At 38.1% G+C, this 14,821-nt stretch overlaps 3 protein-coding genes across 3 annotated transcripts in view; all 3 read right to left on the bottom strand.

Moving 5' to 3' along the window:
- Positions 1 to 14,821, bottom strand: part of LOC132159410 (zinc finger protein 501-like) — a 531,393-nt gene that overhangs the window by 274,622 nt on the left and 241,950 nt on the right. The window lies entirely within an intron of this gene.
- Positions 1 to 14,821, bottom strand: part of LOC132157170 (zinc finger protein 883-like) — a 499,035-nt gene that overhangs the window by 321,405 nt on the left and 162,809 nt on the right. The gene's annotated exons all lie outside the window — the stretch shown is intronic.
- The window catches only part of LOC132131592 (zinc finger protein 420-like), a 74,225-nt gene that overhangs the window by 10,085 nt on the left and 49,319 nt on the right, over positions 1 to 14,821 (bottom strand). Inside the window, exon 2 of the mRNA XM_059543687.1 lies at positions 3,117 to 4,243. Coding sequence (XP_059399670.1) covers positions 3,117 to 4,243 — 1,127 coding nt within the window. The remainder of the gene's footprint in view (positions 1 to 3,116; positions 4,244 to 14,821) is intronic.

Here is a 14,821-nt window from a genome sequence, read left to right as displayed (position 1 = left end):
AGAGAAGTCCATCACTAGCAAGTATCTACTGCAGTATTTAAACCTTTGTCAATTTTTTTTCCTCAGTTAATAATTTGAGTTGTTTGTTTGGGTTTGCTATATTACACATGCTCATCATATTTGCCCACTGTCATGCAGATATAAGCTCAAACTATAATTAAACTCACCTGAACTAACTAATCAAAGTCCTCAGGATTACCAGAAACATCCAGGCAGGTGTTTGGAGCTACACTCTGCAGGACACTGGCACACATGAATTGAAAAAAACTAAACATAAAAAACAGTGTCTGGTCTGTGTATACCTGGGTGTCCACTAGAGGTCTCACTTCCCTATATCGTAACCCCATTTCAGTACTGCATTTCACACAAGCCTTTATCTGGACTAATCACTTCATTGCACACAGCTGTTCCCACTCACATTGCTGTTCCCACAAGCCCAGTGGGCTTCAGTTCCACCTGCTCCACCCTGGATTCCTGCTCTGTTGGCACTGCCCTGGGCCCCTGAACTTTCTGATCCGCCCTGGGCTCCTGAAATTTCTGACCCACCCTGTCTACCATTCCACCTCCCTCCTGGTCTCCTTGTTTTGTTTTGTTGTTTTTTCATTTCCTGTCCCTGTTCGCCTCCAGCGACCTGGCCCTCCATCCCTCCCCCTGATCCTCCACCATTCCACCTCCCTCCTGGTCTCTTTGGTTTGCTTTTTGTTTTCAGAGGAGCATCTGGAAGCTGCTCCTTAGAGGGGTAGTAATGTCTGTGTGTCTGGTCTGTGTATCCCTGGGTGTCCACTAGAGGTCTCACTTCCCCATATCGTCACCCCACTTCAGTACTGCATTTCACACAAGCCTTTATCTGGACTAATCACTTCATTGCACACAGCTGTTCCCACTCACATTGTTTGCACCTGTCTATATATACCCTGTTTGTTTCTGTCATAGTCATGGAGTCCTTGTTTAATGTCAGCCTGTATTTCGTGTTTCCTTGCCATTGTTTATGTTTCTTGTTTTTTGCACTGCTTGTGTTGGCCACTGGTGTTGGCGGATAGCTTCATGGCCTCTTAATATCCAGTATGTACTTCTTATTTAGGCAAACAAACACTCCGAGCCAGAGTGGTGCAGTCTCTCATCATAACCCCAGATGATTAGTCTAGTAACCAGATTCTGAGGGTCAAAAACAACTGGATGTAAAGCATCCGCTTCCAGCACATCATAATGATGCAACCTCTTACTCTAATCAGTCCTGTAGCAGAGTCAAATTCAGAAGAGAGTGAGGCCAATCTGCTTCCACCTGACACTGTTTTCCTGACCTCAGGAGACTCAACTCAGCAGGAAAGGACTAAGCTTGGGCTTGACAGAGGATCTTTCATTGAACTTCTCTTTGGGTATCGGCACATGAGGTGTAGGCCGCCCCTGGAAGCTGCTGACCACAGGCATCTAAGAAGACTGACAGAGTGTTGTATTGCTCTGGCTTTGACAAGGGTGTGGTTATCCACTGTACCACAGAATGCAGATCATCTAATTCACTTCTTTGCTCTTCAAAAGATAAGGGAGGTTGTTCAGACAAGCTATCTGGTGGCAGCTTGAGGAATGGTGGACCCTGACTCCAACGGCTCCCTATTGAAAGGTCTTAGAGAAACTTGCCTCGAGTTATATAATCCGCTGAGTTGTCTCTAGATTTTACATAGTGCCAGGAAGCAGATTCTGTCAGCTCTTGAATGTCTGCTACACGTGTCCCTACAAACACGTTGTAGCGGCATCAGCTGGATTTCAACCATGTCAGCACAGAGTTAAAGGAGATTGTAAGCTCATCATTCTCTGATTGTGTATCTTACACTTGCCATTCATCTTGAAGAAGCAGATCACCTGCATATGAGTGCTGGCTCTTTGGAGGTGATGATCTCGATACATACTCTGGCGTAGGTGGAGCTTCCTCTACTCCGGTTTGACCCAGATGTGCAGTTGGTACTGTTCTCTTCACATAGCCTGATCCAGGGACTTGATAATCTGCCAAATGTGTATGTGGACTTATTTGTCGTCGAGGGCGAACAACAGGAGGATCTGGCTTGGAATTGTACGTCATCTCTCTGCTGTGATTCACCAATCTGGCTCGAAGGACTACTTGAAATATAGGAAGTTCGGAAGTGCACTATTTGGATGGGTGTGAAACACAGCAGGCTGGACTCATTCAGGACTGAATGAGCCAACTCTTAATTGAAGAGTTACAAAGCAATGTCTAGGTTCCTTTTAGTTTACTGGAGAACTTAGAGTATACATGTGTTGTTCTGCAATAATTAAACAAGAAAATACATTTACTGATATATACATAACGAAAATGTATGTTATAGACTTTTTATTAAGACCCTAAAGAGTCATAACAACTTGTGGAAAATGGGCATCCGATGACCCCTTTAAAATGTGAGTCTCAAGGTATCCTTTACACACAAAAAAACCTTCCACACTGAGAGCAGGTTCAGTTCAGTTAATTTTATTTTATTTATTTCCCAAAGGCAATTTGGTTGCAGCAATCAAAAACTTCACATAAACAACAGAAACACAATACATTTCCTTCCAAAAAAGTTCTTACCTTAAATTTAAAAACCTCACAACTGAGGGGATAAATCAAAGTTATTTTATTTCCCTGGTTTACAATCATCAAGACAATTTATGTTTTTCACTCTTAGAGAACTAAACCAGCACAACAGTGAAAAAAATAGACGGCTTATTTAGAATACACACCCTCCAGCTGTGAAAATTACATATTGTTCTTTTACAGTATGTTTCAAGAAAGCATTCTGATACCACATAATAAAATCATAAACCACAGGGCCAATCATGGAGTCCTCCTCACTCATTAAGCCAACAATTACGGAATTATCAGCAAATTCCATAATATGCCTATTTCTAAAAATACTCTTACAGTCTTTGTGTACAAGATAAATAATAAGGGGGAGAGGACACATCCTTGAGGTGATCCAGTTGATGAAAGTCATTCAGAAAAACAGTAATTTACTTTAACTCCCCAAGGTGAAAGGCTTTTATGAAGAGTGGGTTACCAAATGAACCTTGCAATGTCCTTTCTGTGTAAAAGTTTTTCCAAACTGAGAGCAAGTGAAAGACTTTTACCCAGCGTGAATTAACATGTGCCTCTTAAGGCTTGATTTATGTGTAAAACTCTTTCCACACTGAGAGCAGCTGAAAGGATTTTCTGAAGTGTGAGTTACCAAATGACTCTGAAGGTGTTCTTTCAGTGTAAAACTCTTTCCACACTGAGAGCAGCTGAAAGGATTTTCTGAAGTGTGAGTTACCAAATGACTCTGAAGGTGTTCTTTCAGTGTAAAACCCTTTCCACACTGAGAGCAGCTGAAAGACTTTATCCCAGTATGAATTAACATGTGCCTCTTAAGATGACTGTTACGTATGAAACACTTTCCACACTGAGAGCAGCTGAAAGACTTTATTCCAGTATGAATTATCATGTGGTTCTTAAGGCCTGCTTTATATCTAAAACTCTTTCCACACTGAGAGCAGCTGAAAGACTTTATTCCAGTATGAATTATCATGTGGTTCTTAAGGCTTGCTTTATGTGTAAAACTTTTTCCACACTGAGAGCAGATGAAAGGTTTTTCTGAAGTGTGAGATACCAAATGACTCTTAAGGCTTACTTTCTGTATAAAACTCTTTCCGCACTGAGAGCAGATGAAAGACTTTATTCCAGCATGAATTAACAAGTGCTTCTCAAGGCTTTCGTTGCTTGCAAAAGTGTTTCCACACTGAGAGCAACTGAAAGGCTTTTCTGAAGAGTGAGTTACCAAATGACTCTTAAGGTATGCTTTCAGTTTAAAACTTTTTCCACACTGAGAGCAGCTGAAAGGCTTTATTCCAGTATGAACTAACATGTGATCCTTTAAGATAGCTTTCCGTGTAAATCTCTTTCCACACTGAGAGCAGCTGAAAGGTTTTTCTGAAGAGTGAGTTACCAAATGACTCTTAAGGTTAGCTTTCAGTGTAAAACTCTTTCCACACTGAGAGCAGCTGAAAGGCTTTATTCCAGTATGAATTAACATGTGAGTCTTAAGATTACTGTTATATATGAAACTCTTTCCACACTGAGAGCAGATGAAAGGCCTCTTGACTTCTGTTTTTTTAATGCTGCAACTCACTGATTTTTCTTCATTGACATCATGATCTTTCTGATCCTGATATTTCTCCTCCACCTCATTCAGATCTTGCCTTTCTTCTTTCATTAGGCCTATAAAAAAGAATGAAAATCAAATGGTAAATATGAAAAATAAGAGGATAAAATATTTGTGTACAGACGAAAACGGTCAAAACTGTCCTTTGTTAACACAGTGCAATGAAAATAACTAAAATCACTGCATTATGCTGACAGGTCGGATGGTGATATCACTTTGTAGAGAAACACTACACAATGACAGCTCCAGCAAACAAGGTTTGTTCTTTGATCACTTTCTTTAATTTAACAATTTAAATAACATATTACAGTCATATCATTGGGAGAAACAATGTTTAGTTTGGTCACAGATTCACCCACACACAAAATATTGAACACTTCGAGACAAATACAATCTGACTGAACTCGAATAATCACTGATTGGGTCAATCTCATGAATCTGTTAAAATGCCATGGCACTAATTATTTTAAATATTAAACATGCAATTTAGTAATATATAAAAACATCATAATAAAGACAATACTTTAATGATATAATACTATTTCAAATACTATTTCAGTAATTTCAACATAGAAATTAATTATTTTTACATTTTATTGCATTTCCTGTGTCTGAATGTTGTAATTTAAACAAACTAGAATTAAAATATTCTGAAAAAAGTAAATGGATATTCTGCTAGATTTTTTCACACTACAGAAAAATGACAGACTGAATATTCATGTATAATATTAACGTTACAAAAGTCGAAAAAAAAAAGTGTCCATGACTGATGAACTCATCCTCCGCAACATTATTTGAGTGCCATTTATACACAAATTTTTTTTTAGATAAATCTTGATTTTAAATTATGCAACACATGTGGCAGAACCTTCAGCCCATCCTTAAAAATATTTTGGTTTGCAGTAACAGTAATTCTTTAAAAAAAAAAGGATCGGTAGGTCGGTCTATATTTTTCAATGTAAAAAAAAAAGTAAATTTTTGTGATGGTGATGACGTCGGTATGAATTTAAACAAATTAGCATATCGTGACGTCACTGACTGGGTCTTCAACCCGTGCCTTCGGTCGCATCATTGCAAACCTCATTTTGATGCAGGCTATATAGACCACAAACAAATTTAAATCTTTGTCAAAAACATGTTTATTGCATGAATTTCAGGTGAGAAAAAAAATGAGGTACTGTTTTACTTGCATCCACCGCTACATATCAATGCAACCTACAAATGAGAGAACGTTTACTTTGCTTTCTTGGGTTGTCACTTTTGTGAAAAAAATCCTGTTTGATTTGAGAGACAAGTGATCATTGAATCGATTGTAAAATCGATTTTGCATGTCTAAAGTTTTATACGGCAAATAACACCAAATATAGTTAAATCCACGGACAACAGGCAGGAGGAATGTAAAGATTCAATATATTGGTAAAGACCAATATTTCTGATGATTTATTGGCGTGAAGTTACGTGCAAAATGATAAACAGGAGTGCAACATTTTCGAAAAACAATAAGCAGAGTGGACTGCCATAATGCAAAACATTTACTGCAGGCTTCAACATGGCTGTGTTTACGATTAAATTTTAACAACAACAAAAAAAAAAAACGCATAGGCGATTTTCTTAGGATATCAAAAAAAATATTTTTTCGAATATTCGTTGAATTTAAAATAAAAATCCACATTCGAATGCGCATATGAATTTTAGGCGTGCATTGAGGAAGCTGCCTTATGAGCCCCGGTACGTGTTCCATTCCATCTGGCCGCGCGCACAGCTGTGTCTACACAACTTTCAAAGGCGGACGAGCTCGACACGCAGAATCTGCTTTCTCATCTTTCACCTCGTGTACGCGCACGAGATGCGATGACAATATATGTGTCATTGCATTATAAGGTTATGTTAGCCTATCCAGTTGAAGCCACTTAAGAAAAAAAAAATCAATGTGGAGATCTTGTTTACATCAAAACTGAAACCAAGCCGTTCACACAGAACGCATATTTCGCGCATCTCATGTTTTTAAATGAAAAAATGTATCCTGTGTGACTGGTTTTCCGCTCTTTTTATTTATTTAACAATGCATGCATACATGATGCTGTTTTGTTTATAGTTCTTTAAGCAACTTAATTAAAAATAATTGGTTCATAAACATTATTTTAAATATTATGTTTTTTTCACAGTCATGTATTCTAATGCTTTGAATAAACATGCAGTAATATTTTGCTTGATGCGCTATCTTGAGCCTCAGAAGAGAAGCAAAAAGCTTTTCTTCACCCTAACTGAAATTATGCATTTAAAATTCGAATACAATTCGAATTTTGATCATATTTAAATAAAAAATTCGAATTTAGTTTTTTCCGCTATTTTGACAGCCCTAGGCGATTCAAGCCCGAAACTGTATGAGACTGAATACCGGCTGAATTCACATTTCTGTTGTAAAAAGAGAAACATTGTGCAGAAGTATTATTTGCTGTTATGCGTGTTTGTCCGAAGCTGCATTTGCTGTGTGACGACTGTTCAAAAGAAAAAAAAAAAAAAAACCTGGACGCGCTCCGAGAAAAGGTCGTTAAAATAATTTTCTTATTTTCGTTTTCGAAACTTGTGTTGGTTGATTCGTGCTTGATTCGTGCAATAGATTTTCGAACATAAAGTGACAGTCAACACGGTCACGGTTTTAGACTAGAGAGGAGAAGGGATAGGAAAAGATCTGAGCACAGTTTTTCCAGAACTTCGTGCCAAGTTAAAACGGTGTCGAGCCCGAACACGTATGACTTTGAACAGTGACGGCGAAAATTTAATTTACTGCAGCCGCGGCCATCATTACCAAGCGCGAACCGTTGACTCTGACAGTGAGTGAGAGTATGAGACGAAGCGAACGAACAGGCTACAGTGTGACATCCGTGTAAACGCAGATGACGTCAAGAGTTTTTTTTTTTATTAAAGATAGCCTTAATTTGTATGTAGGCCAAGGCAATTTATATATTTACAATACTTAAATATAATTAGTAGTATTTTATTGCATTTGTATTAATTGTTTGAAGAGTAAAAAAATAATTGGTCGGTCTTAACGCAAATTTACAAAGGGCAAGTCGGTCGGACTAAAAGCAAAAAAAAATAAAAAATTGAGTCGGTGCTAAATTGACAGGGTCGGTCGGGTTACGGCAAACAAGAATATTTTTAAGGATGGCCTCAAAATAGCTACCAGGTAGGCAGATCTCTTCATACTGTTAAAGTTAAAAATTCTCTTGTCAGAAAGTGTACGTGAAAAATTTATTATCATTGCCGAAACGGGTAGTTTTACACATTTTGAAAAATGTTAGATTCAAAAATGTTTTATACTTCATTAACATCTGATTATATACATTGAGTAAAAAAATTGGCTAAATCATCATGGTTTCTCTGTTGTAAGCAAAACATCCTAAGAAACCTCAACCTCCATGACACCATTCTCACTTACTTAACAATTTAAGGCCAGTTGCGGTAGAGAGAACGTTTTTTTTTTTGGTAATGAGAATTTAATCATACAGGCTATTTTTTATTATTATTTAAATTAGTATTTAATAACACAAAAAGCTTAAGCAAAGACTATGATGACCAATTTCAGAGAAAATGTTTATACCAACCCACCAACTCCCAGGAAGGAAAGAGACATTATGGGCTAGAGGTTACAACAATAGTAGTTATCAAAAATAGTCTACAGTGTTGGGAATAGGGATGTAACGGTATAAAGACACGTGACATCAGGATGTGATGTAATGTATGAGTTAGGGCTGGGACAACGCGTCGAGGTCATCGATGACGTCGACGCAAAAAATATGTTGACGCAAAAAATATGTTGACGCAAAATATGCGCATCGATTCGTCGACCTGTTTTTATTTCTCTAAAAAACGTTTGCAAAACGTTTACCTTATGTGCGCTGAATATACGCGATGGCCGGATCAACATTCTGGCCAACGTTACATAACCAATCCAGGGGTTTTTCTGCATTGATCTTTTTTTTGGCGGCTGTCAAAGCCTTATTTGATCGGTGAGTGATGTAGAATAGAATGACTGCTGCGCCTGACAGGGCGCGTACGAGAGAGAGCCCCGGCTGTGCGCGCGCACTCACAGTCTTCAAACAACACGAGCGCTGTCTTGCTCTCTTTCTCTCTCTCTCTCTCCCTCGTGCATATTAACCAAAATCATTAGACACGATAGAAAAAGGGTGGAACGCCAAAGTTTCACGAGGAGCATTCAGAGAATTTTTTTTCTACATGACAGGCTGCTGGCTCCCACTGTTAATTTTTATTTTTTGGAAAAGCACTCTCTGTATTAGCTTAAAGCCCTAAAGTTTACATTGGTTACTGTATTCTTTCAATTGCTCTAAACAAGTATTTTGGGTGAACTTTTTTATTGAATGCTAGACATCAAGTTGTTGTTATTTTCATCTGAAAGAACTTCTTTTTTCAGTAAGCTAGGCCCTATGTGTTCAGTAAGCTTGTTTCAGTAAGCTATGTGTTTTCAAGGCATCAAGGTTTTATTGAATGCTATCTCTATAGAAGTGCAAAGTAATGCATTCTTAGTCAGTCTTTTATTTTGTAATTTTAAGAGCAATAAACATATATTGCAATGTTAAGGAATTCATGTTTTTTTCATTCAGATATGTAATTCAACATGTATAAATTGTTAGTAATCAATTAATGGGGAGATAATCGAAATCGAATCGGTCTGGAAAATTAATCGTTAGATTAATCGTTTAAAAAATAATCGTTTATCCCAACCCTAGTATGAGTCAAAAAAGCTAGGCACATTAACTTTCACTTAACCTAGCGAATGATCTCAGCTTTAGCACAGAAAATGAGGAGCTAACTGATCTCTGCTTCATTACAATTTGAAAAATACATTTTGTTGCGAAAGTTGATCTGCATTCAAAACACGCTCTAAAAGAGTTGCGCGATAACGTGCATCATCACTACAACACACCCTTTACAGCATTAGTTCTGGCTTTTGTTCACACAGGACTCATTCTAGGACTGAACCTGGATGGTATGGGGGGTTACATGAGTGTGTGTGGCATGGGCAGCTTACACATCTGGAAAGGCACCATCAATGCTGAAAGGTATATCCAAGTTCTAGAACAACATATGCTCCCATCCAGATGTCGTCTCTTTCAGGGAAGACCTTGCATTTTCCAACATGACAATGCCAGACCACATACTGCATCAATTACAACATCATGGCTGCATAGAAGAGGGATCCATGTACTGAAATGGTCAGCCTGCAGTCCAGGGGCCTCATTTATAAAACTTTGTGTAGGATTTGCGTCAGAAGTGGCGTACGGATGAAACATAGGACGTGCGTACGCACAGAAATATTCGGATTTATAAAACCGTGCGCACGCACATCCTACGCATTTTTCCCTTAATAAATCACAATCAATTCTAAATGTAGCGCAGCTTTTGCGGCTTCATGACACGCCCATAGTTGCCCATAAATAGTCCGTGAAACGCCCACAAGTTAATATTCATTGATTGCGAAATCATGGCAAACACAGAGAGGAAATCAAAAAAACGTAACTTCACTCAATGTGAAGTAGAAGTTATCGTTGGCGAGGTGGAAAAGAGGAGAAAAATGTTGTTTGGAGGGCACAGTGTGGGCATTACTAATGCCAAAAAGGCACTTGAGTGGCAAACGGCGGCAGACGCCGTAAATTCTGTAGCCTCACAACCTCGGACCGTGGCCGAAATAAAAAAGAAATGGTCGGACATCAAAGTCGAGGCAAAAAAACGTCTAGCGCTCCATTGCCAGAGTGTGTCTGCCACGGGTGGGGGAAAGGGGACACCGGAGCTGACTCCTCTTGCATCTGACAAGCTACAGATGTCGGTAATAATAATCGACGTGGAAATGGGAAATTGTTCAGCGCAAATGTAATTTCTTGTTGCTTTCTGAATGGTTGAGACATACGCCATACATTGTTTTATCAAAAATAAAACAAACTAAAGGCATATGCATGAATACCATAATTCCGTAGCTTATGAAGAAATGTTTTACTTTGAAAACAACTTTCCCCAGTGGACAATTAATACATCTATCTCTCTATCTATCTATCTCCTTAATTATCTATCTATCTGTCTATCTAATTGCATCTATATCTGCTCCGCCAGACGGACTCATTGACGAGAATATCAGTTTTGTACATTATTTCGTTCTGTTAACTATATTATTTATGAGGATGAATTGCACAACATGCCAATATTATTGCAGAACATATTTCACTTTTCTTTTTGCAAATATGTGTTCATTTGAATTTCTCTTGTAATATTCGTTTGATTTTTTTGGTTTGTTTCACTGCTGATCGATCAAATGGGTGTTCGTGTAGGCTGTTAATTGTAAGACTTGCTTTGTGAAGTCTTCATGTTATTTATGACAGGCAGTATTTTCATTTTCACTTTCACGTGTTTCTTCCATCTGCCGACGGTGTCGCCATTTCTCATTTCACCCGTTTTTGTGCGTACGCCTGGGTCAGAGCTTGCGTGAAGGACCTCACATTTTCCCGTCAAGTTTGCTTTTTATAAATATCAATTATTGCGTAGAGAGTGGCGTATGCCTTCTTTTGTGCGTACGCAACGTTTATAAATGAGGTCCCAGATCTTTTCACCCATAGAAAACATTTGGCGCATCATAAAGAGGAAGATGCGACAAAGAAGACCTTAGAGAGTTGAGCAACTAGAAGCCTGTATTAGACAAGAATGAGACGACATTCCTATTCCTAAACGTGAGCAACTTGTCTCCTCAGTCCCCAGACGTTTGAAGACTGTTATAAAAAGAAGAGATGTCACACAGTGGTAAACATGGCCTTTTTTTTTATATGTGTTGATGTCATGACATTTTTAATCTTATTTTTTCCCTTAAAATGATACATTTTCTCAGTTTAAACATTTGATATGTTCTACAGCACATAATTTATATTTATACATTTATTATTTATTTATTTGTCTATACTGGAATATATGGTTTATGGGGACACACATGTGTACAATGGCATGGGTACTACAACATAAATATGGTTTATGAGGACACATTGGTTCCTGTGTCCCAGTAAAACAAAAGTATTTTTTGAACATAATTTTGTACTGTACTGCATATATGAAGGAAGGTTTTGGCAAAATCACACCTGTATTAAATCACTTTGAGTTATACACGCCTTATAATTTGGCAATGTTTTATTTTAAATGTTAGAAGCGACGTTAGTTCATATACATTGGACGTTTTAAACCCAATCGGTGAAATTGTCAGACGGTCCCTTAAGCATCAAGCGCTGCTATAGCACATTAAAGCTTTCTCTGGTTGAAATGTGCTGCTACAATACACTTAGCCTGTTTTAAAATGATGTTGCATAATGTTAAAACTAATCGTAGTTGTGGTATCTTTGTAGGACTGACGACTAGAGTGGTGGCACACAAAAGCAAATGTCTGGCGAACACTTGAAATTGAACTAACCTATAACTTACTAGGTTATAACTTTACCACGCTGGTTTCTACTACTAACGTAAAACATATTCAGTCTCCCAGGCTCTGAGTTCAATACGCTTTCTTGATTTCCAAAAAACAAAAATAAAGTCTAATTAAAGTAATAATTAAATCTCCTCAGTGTCACTGCAGTTACATTTCCATAATAATTTTAAAACATGGATTTAAGACAATGTAATAATAGTTAACGTTTTTTTGCGTAAAGGAATTGTGTCTGTAGCACAAATACTATTTAAAGATGAATGCAGAATAAACCCCAACCTGCTTGTTCTTCTTTTTTTATTCTCCTGGCTCCTCGTGTTTTATTCTCTCGGCTTCTTTCTGGTTCCTCGTGTTTTATTCTCTCGGCTTCTTTCTGGTTCCTCGTGTTTTATTCTCCCGGTTTCTGGTTCCTCGTGTTTTATTCTCCAGGTTTCTGGTTCCTCGTGTTTTATTCTCCCGGTTTCTGGTTCCTCGTGTTTTATTCTCCAGGTTTCTGGTTCCTCGTGTTTTATTCTCCAGGTTTCTGGTTCCTCGTGTTTTATTCTCCAGGTTTCTAGTTCCTCGTGTTTTATTCTCCAGGTTTCTGGTTCCTCGTGTTTTATTCTCCAGGTTTCTGGTTCCTCGTGTTTTATTCTCCAGGTTTCTAGTTCCTCGTGTTTTATTCTCCAGGTTTCTGGTTCCTCGTGTTTTATTCTCCAGGTTTCTGGTTCACTCGTGTTTTATTCTCCAGGTTTCTGGTTCCTCGGGTTTTATTCTCCAGGTTTCTGGTTCACTCGTGTTCTCTTCACTCTCCTCTTTAACAAACTCCATCTTCACAGCAGCAGATCTCAGTTCAGATGATACTCCTCCAGATATTGCTTTTCATCAAAATGTAGTCACGACTGTGAGGATGAGAATATTACTGGTATTTATTGACCTGATTAAAAATCTGTATTTCTTCGTTTACAGAAACAACTTAAAGTTTTTATTAAACCAGCACCACAAAAAAAAAAAAAAAAAACAGAGAGCGCGGTGAAACTAATCTTCTTCCGCTGAGGTTATGGTGTTTGCCAAACAAACGAATGTGTTTTTAGCGCCATCCGCTGGACTGGAGAGAGAGAGAGAGAGAGAGAGAGAGAGAGAGAGAAAAAAGTGACGTGTCATACAGCCAAGTATGTTGACCTGACAGCTGTGTCCCAAAGTTGAGTGTACACAGTGGTTAAATTGGCTTTTGTAGGGAGGGGGAGCCCAAATTTACGGTGGTCAACATTAAAAATCGCGCCATAAATGGACTTACCGGTAATGTGTTTTACACCTGGGCTATTTTTCCAGTATTAACGTGTAAGGTAAGTTTGAGTAGTTATTCAAACAAAGATAAATACTTTACAATTTGTTATTATTTTTTACCTTTAATGTTAACAAGCAGGGAACAGATTTCACCCTCAGAAAATGTATGAAATTGAACATGTTTGAAAATATTGGTTGGCAAATATGTAAACATCTTTTTAAATAAGAAAATTGTGTTGATTTAAGAGAATCAGGGCCAATTTCTTTGGCAGTTTATGTTATATTTTATTTATGTAATATTTTATTTATAATTTGGGGAAGTCGTGGCCATTGTGGTTAGAGAGTATAACTCCAAACCCTAAGGTTGTGGGTTCGAGTCTCGGGCTGGCAATACCAAGACTTGCTCCCTGGGTGACCCCCAACTGCTCCCTGGGTGCTGCCCACTGCTCCGGCTGTGTGTTCATGGATTGTGTGTGTTCACTGCTGTGTGTGTGCACTTTGGATGGGTTAAATGCAGAGCATGAATTCTGAGTATGGGTCACCATACTTGGCTGTGTGTCACTTTCACTTCACTTAATCACACCGACACGGGAGGTAATTACTCAAATGAATGCATTATTCAACAACCCGAACAACACTTGTGCAGACATAACAGTTTACACTTTAAATAAATCAGATTTACTTATTCACATACTACAATTCATGCATTCATCAACTTCCAAATAGGAGTAAATGCAGGCTCCTCTGGTTTATGTTGTTTTTGTCTACAGGCAGCATGGTCTGCTGACATCCCTGTCATCACCCACTTCCTAACAAACTTAGTTGGGTTCCACAACTTTAGTGGTGGACCCACTAACTTTACGAACATCAAAGAGGACACATTGACAATCTTCAGCTGATTTCTCAGCGGTGAAACAATAATATTCATCACTGAAAATCCCCTTTCACATTCAGCTGTCACATTCGGTTTGTTTCACGGTTTCGGTATGGTTCGGTATGTGCTATGTTTATGGAAAAACTATACTTTCTAATAAAAAAAAGAAGAAGAATATTCTATCCAACTACAAGCAACAGCACAAATAAATACAATAAAGTAAACATACAAACAATAAGCAGTGATTTTCATTTGTCTTTTTAGTTTTTTTAGGCAGGTCTAGCATAAGTTTTTAGGTACAGAAATTGAATAAAGTACAGATCTCATCTGTGTGCGAGCGCTACGAGCACCCGGTTGATGACTGAATAAATGACTGCTCATAATCCAGCATACGGCATTCACATTGATCAAGAGTGAATGATTTGTCCAGTGTTTTTTTTTGTAATGCTGTTGTTGTAATGTCTGGGAATCCAGAATGCGCATCCATCAACAGAAACATATATTAACTGAACCCAGTTTGTTTTACGTGCTATTTGTAGCAAACCATGTTACAGATGCTTTGTCAGATTTAAGTTGAACCACGGTTCCAGCGCATGCCGAACCGTGTGTGGTGATCCGAACGGTATGGTTTTTTTCAGCGAACAGTGCCACCCCTAGTATCTACTGTGTGTTTTAATTTCAGAAGACCATCTTTAATGGCCATGTTTGGGTTTTCCTTGTAGTCCCTTAAACCTTGTTTGACACTACAGTAGTTCATTGCCAGACTATCACACAGCCTCAATTCTTGTACAGCTGTGGCACTGGAGAGGGCCAGGTGTCAGGTGACAACACATTTACTTGATCAAAAAGCTCCAGCTCATGCTCTGGGACCATCCTGGACTGCATGCATGAATTAGTCAGATGTTAGATAATTATATACTTTTTAAATATTTTATTTTTAAATATCAAATTGGTGTGAAAACAAAACTGAACATTTTAGTAACTAAGCAGAATTGTATTAGGTTGAATAACAACAAT

The sequence above is a fragment of the Carassius carassius genome, chromosome 1, assembly GCF_963082965.1.
Source record: "Carassius carassius chromosome 1, fCarCar2.1, whole genome shotgun sequence".
Lineage (NCBI taxonomy): Eukaryota > Metazoa > Chordata > Actinopteri > Cypriniformes > Cyprinidae > Carassius > Carassius carassius.
The sequence above is the reverse complement of the archived record's forward strand: the minus strand, read 5'-3'. Positions and strand labels throughout refer to the sequence as shown.